Source organism: Heterocephalus glaber, unplaced genomic scaffold (genome assembly GCF_053883595.1).
Source record: "Heterocephalus glaber isolate CG9 unplaced genomic scaffold, H.glaber_assembly_v1.0 deba00001472, whole genome shotgun sequence".
Lineage (NCBI taxonomy): Eukaryota > Metazoa > Chordata > Mammalia > Rodentia > Bathyergidae > Heterocephalus > Heterocephalus glaber.
This window is the reverse complement of record NW_028258315.1, coordinates 78,385,664-78,403,822: the sequence shown is the minus strand read 5'-3', so window position 1 is coordinate 78,403,822 and position 18,159 is coordinate 78,385,664. Positions and strand designations below refer to the sequence as shown.

The following is an 18,159-nucleotide window of genomic DNA, read 5'->3' as shown; positions in this document are numbered from 1 at the left end:
GCTACCTTCCACATCCTTTTCTTTCTTTTTTTTTTTTTTTTTTGTGGTACCGGGGATTGAACTTGAGACCTTGGGCTTGCTAGGCAGGTGGTGAAGCCACTGAGCTAAATCCCCGGCCCCCACATCCTTTTCAATGTCATCTCAGTACTGTACTGGGAACGTGTGACTATTTCCTGAGCCATGCTTGGGAAAGGCTCTGTTGGGTCCCTTCTCCCTTGGCCCTTGCTCCAGGGCACAGGTTACCTTTTATTAAACTTCTCTACATCTCCACAGCACTCAAAACTGTGCTTAGCCCACACAGGCTAATAAATAAATATTTGTTAATGAATTGATTTGAAGCTGAGACCTAAGTACTGTCTGTAGCAAAAACAGAACTTTTCAAGTAGGCTTAGTAACTCAGACTGTTATCTTTGCTGCCAGTTGCTTCTGGGTTTGCAATTACTGAGGCAAATTTTGGATTCATAATTGCATCTCTGACCATAGACTGGCCACACCACTGAACTGTGGAGAAATTGATGTGTTTTTTTTTAAAGTTTCACAATAGATAATTAAGAGTGTGAAATAAAAGTAATTTTTCCCTGTCGTTTTATTCCTCCAAATTTCAATAAACTGAAAAAGTGTCAAATTCAGGAAAAGGTTTCAGAAACTAATGAGCCAAACTGCTCAAACTACTATCCAGTATATTCCAGTATAATCCATCCTCATGTGGTCAATGTATGGAAGGTTGAAGAAGGCTAATTTGTTTAGAAAATAGGTCCTACAGAGGAGATGCTAAATTATATATTGAGAAGAGTGTTCTTGTATGAAGCACTACACATTTGTAGACATCAAATAAACTCTTCTGCCCTTGCCTAAGAGGGCATTAGACTCTTAACAAGTCTGGGTAGATTTTGACAATCACATGGTTGTTCAATACCTCCATGTGGTAGAAAAAGTAATTTAGCTCTGTCCTAGCTTCCTGTGATAGTGACATTCAGGACCAATAGAGTCTAATAATGCTTAGGGTCCTTCAAACCAGTCAGCTTTTTTTTTTTTTTTTAAGTGTTATGGGAAAATGACCTGAATTAAGGTTAGGTTTCAGGGAATTCATCCTTTCTCATGAACCTTCCTCATCTTTCTGTATAAGAAATAGACTTTTTTCAGCTCACAGGAGCATTATAAAATGAAGTAAAGTCTGATATGCTGGCGCCCACCTGTAATCCCAGTACTCTGGGAGGCTGAGGCTGGAGGATCCCAAGTTTGAAATTGCCTAGGCAATTCAGCAACTTAGCTATTACAAAACAAAAAATAGAAAAGGCCTGGGGACATAGCTTAGTATGAAGGCCCTGGGTTCAATCCCCAGTATTGCAAAAGATTAAAAAAACAAACAAATAGGGGTTGGGGATTTAGCTCAGTGGTTTTGCTGCCTGCTGCACAAGCGCAAAGACCCGAGTTTGATCTCCGGTACCCCCACCAAAAAAACCCAAACAAACAAATAAAGGAAGTGGGTTGAAATCTATCTTTTCCAAAAGAACTTTGAAGACCTTCTTTTTAAATTCTAAACACAAGCTATTTTTTGGTTTATTTGACAGAAAAAGACCATAATTTCTAGTTAGCCATAGGTAAGTTTAAAAAACCATATTTTTTGGAAGCAAAACATGTATTGGTACATTTTAGATATACATAATGATAACATTCATAAACCATATTAACAAATATTAATTTGTTTGACTATTGTTTGGGCATGGAATTGGCCAAAGAGAGCAGTCATCTTTAGGAAATACTGTAATTTCAAATGTGAGCAACAAGCCCAAAATAGGAGTGTTCCAAAGTTTAACGGGGTCTCTCTTTCTTTTCAATCAACTGTTTCATTTTACCTCCTAGGAATGAGCTAGCACCTTGATCTTCAAGTGCTTCTACTTAAATAGTACTTGATACCCTAAAGATGACTTGGAGAGGTGGATCTTTCTGAGAACCAGGAATAGGCACTAGTAAAAACTGGAGCCTACTTTCTCAAAGCCCATGAGGGATCACACTGCTGTGCCCACTTGGGCTTCTGTGACTGGGGGTGTTTTTTAAAATGTAAATTGAGCAGGCGCATCAAAGCGCTTGCTAGACTGAGTACACCAGAAAACTGCTTCCCCTGGGGGAAACTTGGAGTGGGGGAAGAGCAAAGGCCATTTTTGTAGCGTGGGTTGAGTTTTTGTTTGTTTTTTAAAACAATGTGGCATGAAAATGTATTACCTATTTAAAATATACCCATAAATGCGAAATAAAAGTGAGGACTCTTCTCAGGATAAGGGCAGGAAATGTCAAGAAGTCAGTTTATTCAAGTAAAGATTACGAATTCAGTGATTCCCTTAGTTTGCTTCCATATTTCCACTTGCCCAACTATATCTTGATTGTTAATGTATTCTTAAAAACATTACAGTTCTCTTATGTTTAATACATTTTTCTCCCAGGTAATTGAGGTACTTCTTCCACTCTGATACTGCCAGAACTGACAAGATAATCTGTGGCTGGGCAGGGTCATAACTGCTTTTTTGCCACCAATTTACTGCATGACCTTGGATAAGATGTACCAGCTTTCTTTGCCTTAATTTCTTCATCTGTAACATGAATGTGAAGTAGACCATCTCAGCGCTGGGAAACTTTTTACCAGCCGGCTCTGCACTGTACTGGGCATACTTCTTCCCCTACCTTTAACTGGCCCGCACTCACTCTGTAGAGCATATTCCTTTTCCTACTTCTAATACCTTTACTAAAAGTAAAATCTTGCTTTTCAAAAAAAGATCTTAGGCCCCTTCTAGTATTAAAAGCCTTGTTCCTCGACTCTACCTTCCTCCCACAAGGTTTCCTATACCGCAAGCACTTGTCGTGAATTCTCAGTCATAAAGACCCTATGTCCTAAACAAATGCCTGAGGGGTTGGACCAGGGGAGGATTAATGATTTATTTTATGTATCAGCTAATAAACCATGTTCACGATAGACACATTTGGTCCCGCCAGCCTGTACAGTGTAGGCATTCTTGACCTTTACAGATGAGGAAACAGGCTCAAGGAAGTCAGCTTAGCACCCTAGGCCTTGTAGTGGAAGTGTTAAAAGGTTGTAAATGAATATTTTTCTAACACAACTGTGTATTTAAAACATTCTGACATAAAGATTAGTGTTTTGAAAGCAGTGGATTCTTTTCTAGGCATTTTGAGGTCCTTATTCCCCCTGGCAGGTCATTCTAAAATCCTAAAGGACTAATTTACAGTAGTGTGTATTACAGATTGGGGAAATAGCCAGAAGGAGACTAGGAGCCTTTCAGACAAGTGATTGAGAAAACACTTCCCTATGTAGGAGGAGCCCTCCGACTTGGAGTTTATCATTTATTTCCCCAGAGACCTTCCAACCCAAGCCTCAGCAATAAAACCCAAACTATCACGTTGTTACTTTAAAAAATATGAAAAATTATTATTAAAGTCAATATTCAAATACACAATTTATGCTAACCAACATTAAAGAAAAAAATTCGACTTTATACATATTTGATTTAAAAGTTTAAATTCTTTTTAAAAAACTACTGTATTTTAAATTCTTTGAGACAGTCTTGCTAAGTTGCCCACGCTGGCCTCAAATTTTCAATCTTCTGGCTTTAGTCTCCTGAATAGCTAAAATTATAGGTGTGTGCCACCTTGCCTGGCTCCATATGATTTTTTTTCTATTTGTATGCATAGGGTAGACATATATTTTTAAATATCAAAAATTTAGGGGCTGGGGATTTAGCTCAGTGATAGAGGGCTTGCTTAGCAGGCACAAGGCCCTGAGCTTGGTCCTTACCACCAAAAAAGTGAAAATAAAAATGAATCAAAATTTTGCAAGGGGATAACGTCAATTTTAATGGCTTTGTTGCATTATTTTCCTCATCCTGAGTTCATTTCGTCCATGTTTATTGTTTTCTCATCTTTTTCATCAGCAATAAAATGTACAAAACCTGCTTTCAAACTTTTTTTTCAAATATTGTAAGGTGTGAAACATCATTTTTATGTCCTCTAGCAGGACTCCTGAAAACCAAACATTCAGAAAGACTATGTCTGGAGATCTTTTAAAAATCCATATGCTTTTGTGTAGTGGAGGGATAGCTCCGCCACGATGCAGGAAGCTGAAAATGACTTGTAAGGATTTTCCCAGTTTTTACACTCCTTGATTCTATGACAACTCTTAGTAGATACAGATTTCTTCAAACGAATCAAGGGAGAAGTGTATACAAATCACTTATGAATTTTAGTAAAATTGGGTTTTCAGGTTAATGGGCAGAAGGGGTTTAAATGGGTAGTGAGAATGCCTGTTTTCCTGGTTACTGGGGCTTAAATCTTGTGTTGTCTCGTGGTAACTGAAGCCACTGTTGCCATGGAAAATGATGGCAATTTGAGTGAGATTATTTAAAGTGGCTCATGGAAATCTGACTGGGGGTTGTCTCCTCAAAGTACAAGATCCTGTACACATGGCACAGTTGTATTTGGATGGCACATATTTCTTCAGTTCCTTTCAAATTAAATGACAAATGGGTGAAAAACTAAGTTATAATTTGATGGCTTAATACTTAATCAATTTGGGTAAAATGATAAGCAACGAAAAGTTCAAAATTACTGAATACTCTAAAAATATTTGAACAGCATTTTTATTGTAGCAAAAGAAGGTAACAGCAGTCCCTAAAACTTTCCTTCGATTTCTACAAAATCAAACTTTACATCTAACATAAACTCGTACAAAAAATTCTCAATCCCGTCAAATTCAGCGGTATATGGTTTATTCCCAGCGATTTCGCACACTTGCAAGCCCCGCTACGTTTTACCTGTCATGAAATCTTTTCTATTATTTTATAAAACCACATCACTTTCTATAAAAAGCGAATGGAAGAATGTAATGTTGTAAAATTGCACGTGCCTGGCGCCCCGAACAGAAAGCTCCTAGTTTGGGATTTTCTCACAGGCAAGACCTCTGCTTCTCGCAGGTAAACTTCCAGAGGGAGAAGCAAGTGTCAGCCCAATGGAAACCCTGTTGTGGGATTTTTTCTCTCTTTAAACCGGTCACTTTTAGGAGGAGTTCCCGCTGCATTCTCTAGTCCAAAGTCCTTGCACCAGATTATCATCTATCCCACCAATTTGCCACCCTTTTCCAAAAGCCCTCGTGGGAAAGAACTTCCTCTAGTGGACCCCCAATTCCCTCTATAGCACTTGCAATCGCGCCCACCTCTCACGCCCAGAATCCCGGTCCCCAGACACCCCTCGCCCCCTTCCCGGGCGTTCGGAGGAGGCGTTGGGGTGTGGGTGTGGGGGGACAGGGCTTTCCCGTGGCCCAGCGTCCTCCTGGCGATCCCCCCTTCCCAGGTGCTGCCGGAGGAGGGCGGGTGGGTGGACCAGTGGGGGAGGGGAGGGAGGAGAAGGAGGGGAGGGAAGAGGCGGGCAGGGGCGGAGGGGGCGGAGGGGGCGGACGGCAGGAGGAGGGGTGTGTGTGCGAGCGTGTGTGGCTGGGGGAAGCCATTGCCTGTTTAATAGTTGCTGTTGCTGCACTTCCGCTTCTCTCCCAGCGAGAGAGAGACACGAGTGGCCAGGCCCAGCCGCAGCCGCAGCACAGCCGCCGCGGCGGCACGGAGAAGCCAGACACAAAGAGAGGTACGGGGATCCCCCCCGCCTCCCGTCGCCCCCCCGGCCGCGCCGCCGGGCCCCGGGGACACCCCGGCCAGCCGGCCGCCCGCCCCGCGCCGCCCGGGCCGTGGGGCACGGGGTCGGAGGAGGCAGCAAGGGGCCGGGGAACCGCAGGGGTCCGGGACCCGCTCGCGGGGGATGGGCAGGGGCCCCGGGCCGCGTGGGGTTCGGGGGCCGCCCGCGTCGGGCCGGGGTTGGGGGGGAGCTCGCGACGCGAACTGTCAGCGCTGCCCCGGAGCCCCCGCCGGCCGCGGAGGGGCCGGGGCGGGGGAGGGGAGGCGGGAGCCCTGCGCTCCGCCCGGCGGGGGCCCGCGGGCATGGTCCCCTCCGGGCCGCGGGCTCATTGTTATTCCTGCGCTGCCGAGGCCGGGCCCCCGCACCCCACCCCTCGGCGGCGGCGCGCGAGCTCTGGACCCCCGCCGGCCGCGCAGTCGGAACCGGGCCGCCCGGGATGGGGGCGGCGGGCGCGGCTTGGGTCCTCGGCCTGGTCGCGCCTGCCCCGCCGGCCTCCCTTCCCCCACCGGGCACCGCTCCCCGCCCCCGTCCCCCCCGTTTCGGCTTCCTCTCTTACTCCTTCCCGCCCCTCCCCTCTTCCCGACCTCCGCAAACTCCGCTCGTGGCCCCGCAGTCTCGCCCGGGCCACCGGCGCCCCGAGACCCCGCGAGCGGACAAAAACAGCCCCGAGGCCGGCGGGCCGCCCGGACCTTCCCTCCCGAGCCTCGCGGCCGCCCCGCACCCCTGCCCCCTCTCCGCCTCGCCTTCTCCCTCGAGGCCGGGTGGGGAGCCCAGGGGCGAGGGAGAGGCTGCCCGCCGCGTCCCCCACTCGGGGCAGGAAAGCAACAAACAAGACCCGTCCGATTTGCTAGAGCCTTCGTGGCCCTGGAGACTTTGGGAAGAGGGTGGAGGGCGGTGGGCGCCGCGGTGCCCTCCCGACGGAACCCGAGTTCCGTATTTACCCTCCCTGCATGGCCTTGTGTTTCTGTTTTGTTTCCCTCCCGCTGCAGGGGCTGTTTGCGGGGTGGGGTGGGGGGTTCGCTATGTCGGATGACGATTCGAGGGCCAGTACCAGCTCCTCCTCATCTTCGTCCTCCAACCAGCAAACCGAGAAAGAAACAAACACCCCCAAGAAGAAGGAGAGTAAAGTCAGCATGAGCAAAAACTCCAAGCTCCTCTCCACCAGCGCCAAGAGGTACGGCACCCCTGTCTCCCCCACGGCTTCCGACGGTAGATTCTGAACTGCTTCTTACAGCATTTGGTCCGCCTCCCGGTGAGGAGGGTGGCTTAAATTCTTCTCATGGTTTATGTGTTCTCTAAGATGAAAATGGGGCCATGGAAGCCCTAATTATTGTCTCTGTTGCTTCGTCTGTTTCAGTCATTGTCAACGGGCAGCTGTTGTGGCTTGCCTCTTCTTCCAGTTTTTCCAGAAGTTTGTAAGAATCCTTATTTACGTTTATTAGTGACCCCCAAATATTTCAGGTCGTTTGTCTTAGTAATCACTAGTCCGTGACCTTCCTCGGGACCGTCATCCTACTTCTTAATTACTGTACTAACACCTTCCTAGACAACTCATACCGAAATGAATTGTATGACCATCTTTCTTCGTCCTCACCTGTTGCAGGGTGATCTTTTTTTAATAGAGCTTTTCCCACAAATTGCGTAAGGGATATTCACATTAGTGGGAAAAAACTTGGTAGGTGATGTTTCCTGGTGGAATTTAAAGAGATTTTTCTGATTTGGAGAGAGGAAATGAATAAATCAGTACAGTGAATGATTATAAAATGGTTATCCCAGGTTATCGTCGAGAGTCTTTTATTCTTTACCTGACTTTGCCAAATTTCTAGGAGACTCTTCTTCCTTGCTGTTTGCTCTTTTCTTACACTGTAAAAATGTTATTTCACCTTTTCTTTTTCCTCCAATTGAATTCAAGCAGTGGCGTTTTCTTTATTCTCTTCCTCATTCACGTCCTTGGAGGTAGCTTTTTTTTTTTTTACCTTGGTCATCCTTCAGAAACATCCACTGATCCCCACGGTTCTTAAAAATAACCTGTGGTAAGTAGATTCCCCTGAACCTCCAGACTTTCATAAATCCCTTCCATTTTCAGTTAGATAGTTGTTAAACTTTAAAGCAGCAAGCTGGGAAGGTAGTAAGGACTCCAAATTCCTGGTTTAGGTATGGATACAATTCTTAAAAGAATTTATAAAATGAAACATGAGGCTTTAGATCTCTGTTGAGTAGTGAGCCTGGAACTTGGAGTTTGAGAGGTTGTTCTCTCATTTTCCCTGGCTTGAAATGTGAAAATTTGTTAAACTGTTTTGGTGTCCTATCCATGGGCTGACTTAGGAACTTAAGCTTATTTTAAATAGTGAATTGAGTGAATTAAGTGGCAAGGTGCCTTCGAAAGATTGCTCCTTTTTTTTTGGTACCGGGGATCAAACTCAGGACCCTGCACTTGCAAGGCAGGCAGTGGAACCACTGAGCCAAATCCCTGGCCCTCAAGATTGCTCTTTTTTAAGACGGTTGATTTGTTTGCATCTTGCCTTCCCTGGAGACCTAACCAGCCCTCTTTGTTAGCCCTATATGGGTTCTCCTGGTACCTAGCCTTTTCCATACCTGCTCTGAACAGCCACTCCTTATAATCTCCCCTCTGACAACCCCATTGTCACTGGGCTTTTGGTCTGAACTGCCCCATTGCAGGCATTTACTTCAGGTCATTAGCATTTATGTTTTTCTGTGTATCTCTGGTGTACACGAATATGTTTGGGGGGCAGAGGCACAACTTTTAAATAAAAGTCTGCTTTTTGTTGGCAAATTACAAAGACGGGGGTTTGCTCAAATACAATTTGTCCATTCCAAAGAAGTTCAAAACTTACATGGAAATGGCTGGGAAAGAGATGGTAGGTGTAGAAAATTAAAGGTGGGAAGGTATAAATAGTAATTTTACCTATAAGTTAGCATCAGGATTTCCTCTCTCCCCCTCTCCCCCTCTATCCTCTCTTTTTCTCTTTCTCTCCCCCCCCCCCCCAGTAGTGTGAATTTAGTGGCCTGGATGTCTTGCCGGGAGAGGCTATTTGTGCTAAGGTTAATATCAAAGGCAAAAAGTGAAGAGAGTATGTGTAGGAAAGAGGAACAGGAGAAAATTGATGTTAGTGGGGTCCTGTAGAGGGTGTTCTGTGAAATACATTGATTTGGAAGATAGGTGTTGCTTAGGGAGTTGGAGGGGCACATTTGGCGCCTTTACCAGGAGATGGAGTGAAAAGGAAGCTTGAATTGGCAAACTAACAGGTTACTCACTGCACAGTGGAAAGTGGTTTCTGAACTGTGGGTAGAGGAAGGAGCCCCATGGAGTGGTCTGAACCAGAATCACTCTGGGACCGTGTGTATGAGTTCCTCTTGCAAATCTTTGGCCAGTCCTCTGGAAATAGTACAAATGCTGGCAGCCAAGACAAGTGAATAAAGCTATCTAGTATTAATTTTTAGATATTAAAGAAACAGCGACCTGTTTTTGAGTTTATGGGGAGGAAGTTTTTGCCTATAATACATAGGTCTTAAAATAGTCAATTCTAAAAGGTGCAAAGGAATCAGGAAACCAGGGTTCTAAACTTTTACTCTAACATGGAATAATGCATGAGTCAAAAACAGCAGGGATGCAAATGTCAGAACTGAAAAGCTCATTGGTAGCAGAATTTAGCAGGAAACTGATAAATTGATGCCAATAGAAACTTAAACACTTCTAAAGTTGACCAATTTGTAGGGGTCAGGAAATGTCCTTCAATAGGAAAGTTTAAAGAACTTAAGTCATTGCCCTTAAGGTCATTTTCTTACTTTTTTTTTGGTACGGGGAATCGTACTCGGGACCTTGTGCTTGCGAAGCAGGCGCTGGAACCACTGAGCTAAATCCTGGCCCATTTCTTCTTTAAACAGAAGCAATGTCTTCCAAAACTTTTAATAGCTTTTAATAGCTGGTCTCTTCCTACCTTCAGAAACCTTTGGAAAGAGAAGAGCATCCATTGTCATTTAAATTGTCAAGTCTGTGTGTTTGTTCGTGTTTTTACTCCCGAGCTGGTTCAGTGAAATTTTTAAGTTGTAACCTAGAACAGTAGGGCTTTATATGATAGCAGGAGAGATTATAAAAATAGGCACCGTTTTAGAAGGTGGAAGCAGTTTAAAGGCCCCAAAGTTGGCTGTATTAACTGATGCTCCCAGCGCCTAGGTAAGCACAAGACAAAGGCCAGGGCTTGGTGTGAACTGCCTGGTGGCTTCGGCCTGAGAGTGGGGGATGGGGCTCTTTGTGAAGTCGAGAGTTAGTGCCCAGGCCGAAAATTGGGGGTCCCAGGTGAGGGTCCAGTGTGAGCCGCAGAGGGGGCGACAGAGAAGGAATAGGCCCAAGGGCAGTGGGGGAACTTCGAGGAAAGCTGGGCCGAGAGTCTGGGCGGCTTGCTGGGCGAGGGCCGGTGCACCTGTGCGGGAGCGGGCGGGGTTCCGGGCCCGGGAGGCCGGCAGCTCCGCGCGGGACCCGCCCTCCCCGACCCGCACCTTCAGCCGCGCGGATGGGCGGACCGCCGCACCCCGAGACGGCTGCAGGACCGCGGGGCCGAGGGGCCTCGCGGGGAGCGGCCATGTTGGAGGCGTCGCTGCGGCTCGGCGGGCCTGGCGTCCGCGGCCTGCGGGGGGCGCCCTTCCGGGCCACCAGCCTTGTGGCGTAGACCTGCGGGCCCCGGGTCGGGAGGCGGGGCGGGCCGCGACCTTCCCCTCAGTGGTTCAGACCTGCGACCGGGAGGTGTGGGGGAAGGATTCGGGAGGGGAGCGCGGAGGGAGAAACTTTAAAGTGATTTCTTCCCTAATGGAAAACGCCAAGAACTAGAACGGCCGCGGTGTGCGAGCAAAACTAGAACCCAGATCTTGCGGCCAGAGACTTCAGACTGTCGCCTCCCGCCTCTGAAAAGTTTTTTCCTGAAGTAATGGACCTGAGCGTTTGATGTGCAGTGTCCTAGTGGATCCCAGTGGTCGCGGTTGGGTTTGTCACAGGTGGGAGGCTTCTGACGCCTTAACGCTCCTTGTGTTTGTTTCCCGACCCAGGATTCAGAAGGAACTGGCAGACATCACTCTAGACCCTCCACCTAACTGCAGGTGAGCTGCCTTTGAGATTTTTTTTTTTTTTTAATAATCCTTTTAAACTCTGCCTTCGGGTTTTCTTTGGACTATTATAGATTTTTGCTTTGGTTGATGCTTGTTTCGGTGCTCACATCAACCAACAGCTGAAACTTACTTAAGTATAGCGTTTTGATGAGCTTTTGACAAGCTCAGTACTCTGTCCAAGAGAAGTAATGGATTTAAAGGTATACCCTTGCCTAATGGGTCTTAGATATGTTCTGTAAGGATGGTGTAAAACCTTTTAGGTGCTCAGGTACTTTTTGATTTAGATAACTGCTTTGCTATAGTAATGTCTGAGGCAATGTTAAGCTAATAGTAGAACTCTTCACTGGATCCTCAGAGTTATTCCAGTGTATATAGTTTTGTATTGAACTTTCGGCAGGGCAATTCAAGAAATTTGTGACTTTGATAGAAGGATTTTGTTTTTAATGAATAGATTTAAACTTAAAAGGTACTGTTTTCCCTTTGTATTTCTTCATTCAGATTGTATATAGGGGTGTGTATTTCAGTTTGAAAACAATTTGAAAGGAATTTCCAAAGGGTTTGTTGGTCACTTTATTTAGCCATTTTGCTACTGTAGAGTCAGGGTGGAAGGAAGACTTGATGATTTTGCTGAATCAGCAGTGAAGTGGAGGACTTAAAAGGATGTGTTATAATGAACCATTTATTTGAAGGAGGTCATTGTTCACTTCTATAACTCTCATAGTTTAAAATTATAGTATTTAACCTCTCAGTTCTCAGGTTGGGATTGGAATGGGATGTGCGATTGCATTAGTGTTCTAAACTTACAGTCAGGAGTAGAAGTTATTAACAAAATATTCAGTGGCTATATGCTGAATTTAAGATGAATATGTAGAAATATTCAGGTTAAAAGCTAAATGAAGTATTCTAAACTGATTAGTGAGTTACCTGAGTGCAAATTTTAGTATTGTCATTTGGATATATTTGTTCTTAATGTTGATCAGATGTGTGAGATGCTTGTTGGTGAAATTTTATTGTTTTGTGAGGAAAGTCATGATTTTGAAAAGGTTTTAAACTATATGTTTGTAATGGAACCACTTAGTCGTTCTTGATTTCTTTGCTGGCTAACAATCTTTGCAGAAGGTTAAGAACGTGGAGAAGTAGTAACAGGGTGTTCAAATGGAAGCGATAGCGTCCTCAGTTCGTGTGAGTCCAGGGAAACCCTCGTACTAGATCTGTGGTGTGTGGTTATTGCTCTTGTTTGGTATTGTGTGGCTCTTGTATGTGTTTCTTGTGACTTCGGACAGCCCTCGGGATCAAATTATAAAGTTAAAGCATGGTTTTAAAACTAGTATCATTTATTAAAACATACAATGGCTTTCTTATGCTGTCAAATTTAAAATTGTAAATACTCTGAAGATTTTCTGGGGATTAATCATTTTTAAAAATGGGGTATCTGCCTTGCAAGTGCAAGGTCCCGAGTTCGATCCCCAGTACCAAAAAGTAAAATAATAAAAAATAAAAAAGGGTAAATACACTCCAGTTTGACATTTCAGCTGAGTTTCATATGTGAGAAATTTCTGTTTTTGAAGCATGTAGAACTTTGTCTTTGAAGCATCCTCCTAGCATCTCTTTAAGATGAACCCTTGGAGTATTACCTGTGGTCAAGAGAAGCTCAAAACTGAGCGGCTGTTGGGCAGTGGGGAGACAAACCTCAGTACACTTAAAACTTTTTGAGAAAAATGATTTCAGAGAAAATACCAGGCATTTTTATTTTGCAAGAGAGTGAATATTATGGTTGTTATATATAAAGATTGTTTTATCTTCTGAAAACATCTAAAATTTGGACTTTTTTCAATAATGTGAATTAATATTTCTGTTTTGGGTTGCTTTTTGGTGTATTGTCTTCTTTTTTTTTGGTACCAGGGATCGAACTTGGGACCCAGCTATTGTCTTAATGTTATATACTAGTCCTAAAATTCAGCTCTTTTGTGAGTTTGGTTTTATGTTTTGTGCTAGTAGCTTATAGGATTTCATTGTTTAATATAATGTACTTTTTGTTGGAGATGGAAATGGATAATTTAGTTTGGGAGTCTTTTTGAAGTTTGTTTCCAATTAAAATGTGAGTTAAATGATAGAATAAAGGCATGCACTTTTAAAAATAATTTCTCTAAAGTTAACCTGAGCATGAAGAGCTTAATAGTTTGTATAATGTTGAAATTGTAATTTCATCAACTATAAATTATATTTTGGATATGCTAAATAATTGGTTTTCAATTAATGTATCTTATCTATGTTTTTACCTTTTCCAGAATTTCCTTGCTTCAATCAGTAATGCGTAGTTTTTAAATTTAAACACATCACTTTCCTAAAACAGCACTTGGCACATAATAACCTCTCAGTAAACAGTTGATTATTGCAAATTAGTAGGAAAATTGCTTCTTGTGAAGGAAGGTGCACTGCTTGTATTCACTATTACCACTTGACAAAAATATTTGAAGTCACAGAACTTCAAAGCTTAAGTGAAATGCATTTGCTAAAGTGTTTCAATGTCTGAAAACAAAGTTAAATCTTTAATATTGTGTATTATTTGAGTAGATTTTTAGAACAAAGTGCAATGCAGATTATACTGTGACTAAGTCAGAAGTATTGTACTAGAGTATCTTAAAGTTGCTTTGTATTGCTATGTAACTGAAATGCTTATTTTTATTATCTCAGCCATTTGGTTATATATATGTGTACATACAACATATATGTATGAAAGAAATCGTCTTCTTACTATGCATCTGGTTAGGCTTTTTTCTCTATTATTTAGCTCTATTCTTTTCAGAAAGAAGTAAACACTACCTTAATGATTTTAATGATTTCCTAAAGCTTTCCCTATCTTGGATTGTAAAATTATGCCTTTTAGATAGCTAGTGAACTCTGGGCCACTAGAATCAGTTTTGCTGCTGTAATTTTATAGCCCAGAGCCTGAACTTTGCCAAATTGACTAGTCACAGCTTTATAACTAGCCTGTAGACATGAGTCTGTTGATGGTGTATCTTCTCATCCTAATTGGCATACATTGTCCACATCCTTTAAACTTCAGATTTTATTAATGGACATATTTATATTATGAGTAAACATCTTATATAGTTATTTGAAACCTAAAAATTCAGGTTTGGGGTGGGTGCTATTTGACAATAAAATGTCTTTGAGAAGTCATTAAACATTTCAAGCACAAAGACATTTTGTTTTTGTTTTACAATTTTTTTTTATATATTGTACTTTATTACTTTTTGACCATTTTGTCTTTCTTGAGTAAATGTAAGGCATTCCTTTTTATTTTTCTGGGAGAACTGCATATGTAATCAAATACAATTTAAGGTCTCACAGCTAATCATACTATTTAAAAGATGACTTGAAGGTCAAAGAAAAGGTCATTTAAAAAAATTTAGTGCAGGGCCGGGGATTTAGCTCAGTAGTTCTGCTACTTGCCCCACAAGCCAAGGACCTGAGTTCGATCCCTGGTACCAAAAAAAAAATTTTAGTGCATTTATCTAAAAAATTAGATTTTCTCAACCTTCTTTTCCTTATTTACTAGTAAAAGGTCTTAATCCCTGGCTTGTCTACCTTATGGTGTTATGAAGTTAATTGAAATTAAAGTTTTCTGTATGTACTATTTGTTGGTATTATTAGACTTGCTTGTTTACCTTTTTGATAGTTCACCTTTTAAGTTACATTTTAAAACTATTACACAATAATGTTTTGTTGTTTTCTTTTTGGTGTTTTGTTTTTTGCTTTGTGTAGGGTCTTGTTATGTAGTCTAGGCTGGCCTTGAACTTAACTCTGTAGTCCAAGCTGGCCTCATACTTGCAGCAATCCTGCCTCAGCCTACTGGTTGTGGGGATTATAGGCATGTGCCAACATGCCTGGTTTACGAATACGTGTTTGAAAAATTCAAATGCAAAAGTTTGTGGAAATAAAAACTGAAATCCCTCATGACATCTTCTGTTTAGTTATTTGTACAGAGATGCTCTCAGTTACACTTTTATGTGTATCCTTCCAGATAGTTTCTTTGAACTTAGTTGTATTTTCCTAATTAAGGGGGGAGGTACCCTATAATAGTGGTGATGGGAGTGAGATGTCAGTTTAGAAGTACCAGGCTGTCATCCTTGGTTTAGAGTGAAAAGAGATCCAGTCTTTGCAAAAGTACAGTCTTTTTTTTTTTTTTTGGCAAAAATACAGTCTTAAATACATTGTCCAAGTTCAACATGTTTTAAAAGGTTGTTAGGTCAATAGAAGCCAACCTGTACCGAAAAAATATGCTGAAGGGCTGGGGATTTGGCTTAGTGGTTCCCCCGCTTGCCTTGCAAGCACAAGGACCCGAGTTCGATCCCTGGAAACCCCCCCGCAAAAAAAAAATAGAAGTGGGACAGACATCTGAATCATGGTTAATTTTACAGTTTTCATTTGGAGTATTAGCATGCAGAGTAAGTACTTTTACATGTGTAAAGGCAGTGTTGAAAAATAGAGTCAGGATACTAGAATGGCAGCAAAATCAAAGTAATACTCAAATGGCGGTCAAGCTCCTGGAAATTAGATCAACACCTGTGGCCTGAGTGGGTTGGAAGGAAAGAACTATCCAGAATTGAATTGTTTTCTAAAATGAATAGGAACTGTTGTGGCTATTGTGCTTGGCAAAAGATTGTATCTGGATTATAAAACTACATCTCTACTATTTTTCAAAAAGTTCAACAGAAATACTCTGACCCACAGTTCTACTCCTAGGCATATACACAAAATAATTGAAAACAGAGTTAAAAGATAACTAGTACATCACTGTTCACAGCAGCAATATTCGTAATTTCCAGAAAGGGGAAACAATACAGCTTCCTATCAGCAAATGAGTGGATGAAGAAAATGTAGTAGATAGACACAATGGAATACTCAGCTATGAAAAGCAATGAAGTTCTGATACATGGCAATAATGTGGGTAGACTTTGGAAATGTTGTACAAGTGAAATAACTAGACACAAAAGGTCATATATGTTGTATGATTCCATTTAAATGCAGTATGTGGAATGGTCAGATTCATAGGGATAGAAAGTAGATTAGAGGCTTCCAGGGGACTGTGGGGAGGGGAAAATGGGAAGTTATTTATTAAATGGGTATAGTTTCTGTAAGGAGTGGTGAAGTTTTTGGAAATACATGGTTGTGATAATGCACACTGTGAATGTAATTGATGTTGCTGAATTGTACACTTAAAGATGATTAAATCAGTATGCAAATATATATCACCACAATAAAGACCCGTATCACTATTAATATCAGTATTTGGGGAAAAATGCTTATAGCTTAGAAGGCATCATTTACAGTTTCTAGGGATTCTTTTTTTTTTTAATTTTTATTTTTCTAGAGATTCTTATTAAGGATGCTGATAATAAATTCCTCTCACAAGCAAGAGTGCCTTTTAAACATGAAAAGGCACTGCCTTCAAGGAGTTTGTAAATCAGTAAAGGTGATAAATGCATACACAGATTTTGAATAATACTTGGAAATATGAATATTGTTTTAAAAAGTAATACATGCAGATCACACGTTATAAAGTTTCAGACAAATGAGAGATTACCTGGACCTGGGTATGAAGGGTTGTAGCTGCAGCATGTGGTAACCTGGGAACAGTCACAGAGGAAGTGAGAAGTAGGGTGGAAAAGAATAAAAGGTGGAAGACAGAGCAGAGGGAAGGCAGAGAGAGGGCACTATTGGACAGTACTGGAATAAACCTTTGGCTGATGAGTAAGAAACAAGTGGGAAGATACAGTTGTAAAAGATAAAACTTGTGCCTTGGTGTCAGGCTGAGGCTTTGAATTTCATTTTGTAGGTACTGGAGAATCACTGAAACTCTTGAGCAGGTGCTATAATTCACTTAGAGCTGAGCGTTTGGATAGAGACCAAGCAAGGACTGAGTAGAGATCTGTAGGAAGCAGAAACTTGGGTACAGATGATGGTTGTCAAAATAGAGTAGAGAGGGAGACAGAAAGCAATAGAATCAAGGAAACTTGGCTACTGATTTAGAGGTGGAGAACTTAATAAGGAATCAGAAGTTCTTTTGGGTATTGGGGAAGAAGATGGTACTATTAATAGAAGTAGATAAGGCAGGAAAATGAACTGCCCTAGGGGAAGTAGAGATCCTCTCTCTGAGGTTAAAAACAGTTTATTTGCTTTGTTGATCATATACAGTGTTTAGCATGTTGCTGCCACTTAGTAGGCCCTCAGTAAATATTTGCAGTTTGGTTATCTATTTGAATTTATTATCAGTCAGCCATTGAACTCTCAGATCTACCTCCTTTTAGATAAGTTTAGGCAAATTAAGATTATACGTTCCTTGGAACGATGATTTATCTTTGATTTTGAACTTACATATTTTCTCCAACTTTTTAGTTTGAAAAATTTCAAAGCTACAGAAGAATTTGAAGGAAAAACACACCCACCCTTCATCCTGATTCAACTGTTAAAATTTCACCATATTTGCTTTGTTTATGTATTATTTTGTGGAACCATGTGAGAGTAAGCTGAAGGCATCTTGATGCCTGTTTATTTTGGTTTGCATGCATTGATTCTGGGGTGAGCTGGCAGTGCTGTTGAGACTAGAGCTGGTCTTGTGAGCCCACACTCAATTTTAATGTTTTAGAGATGGGAAAGTGCATGGGGTTGCCAAGAGAAGAGGGTAAGGGTGTTCTGAGGAATATCCACAAGTGAAGGATGGGTAAATAAATAGGACCTGGAGGGAGAAAGCAGCAGCAAAGGAGTAGGAAGAGAGAGAGCACAAGGTTCCAGAAGCCCTAGGGAGGTCAAGGTAATTTTGTTAGGGCTTTAAAATATAGCATCTTAAAAGTCTGCTTTGTAGGCTGAGAGGAGGAATCAGACAGTGAGGAAAAGAATGAAAATGCAAGAGATGGGGACGTAATGTTCTTATACACAGATGTAGAGAAGGTTGGTAAAATATGAAACTGAGACCATAATTGGACAGCATATGTTTAGAAAGACTAGGTAGTTTGGGATTTTGATAGAGTGACAGTTTTCTAGAGAATCAGAAGCAGTTTTATGCACTGCAGCTCATTTATAGAATTAAAGGAAGCAGCATCTTTCTCTAGTCTGCTGCTTCCCATTAGACAGGGATTATTATATCTTTGTATCCCTACAGCGCCCAAGATAGAGTAGCTAAATAGTACATATTTATTTGTTAAATTAAAACACAGAAACCTAATTTAGGTGTGATGGTTTAATAGAGCATTTTCATTACCCTCTTCAGAAAATAATAGAAGAACTGGGGAAATAATTGTCACATTTTATAACTGTCGGTCGCAGGGTTTCTTTCTGAGTTGACCC

At 42.1% G+C, this 18,159-nt stretch overlaps 1 protein-coding gene and 1 pseudogene across 7 annotated transcripts in view; both read left to right on the top strand.

Annotated features, from left to right (window-relative positions):
* The first annotated feature begins 5,459 nt into the window (after positions 1-5,459).
* The window catches only part of Ube2e1 (ubiquitin-conjugating enzyme E2 E1), a 76,983-nt gene continuing 64,283 nt past the window's right edge, over positions 5,460-18,159 (top strand). For 4 of the 7 annotated variants that reach the window (XR_015439535.1, XR_015439534.1, XR_015439536.1 and 1 more), the window contains exons 1-2: positions 6,869-10,628; positions 10,750-10,800. Coding sequence is in view for 3 of the 7 variants with exons in the window: in XM_087182208.1 (XP_087038334.1) it covers positions 6,711-6,862; positions 10,750-10,800 (203 nt within the window). In the remaining 4 variants the exon portion in view is untranslated. The other 3 variants (XM_087182211.1, XM_087182208.1, XM_087182209.1) reach the window with 3 other exon arrangements.
* On the top strand, positions 5,650-6,671 carry LOC147826426 (uncharacterized; annotated as a pseudogene).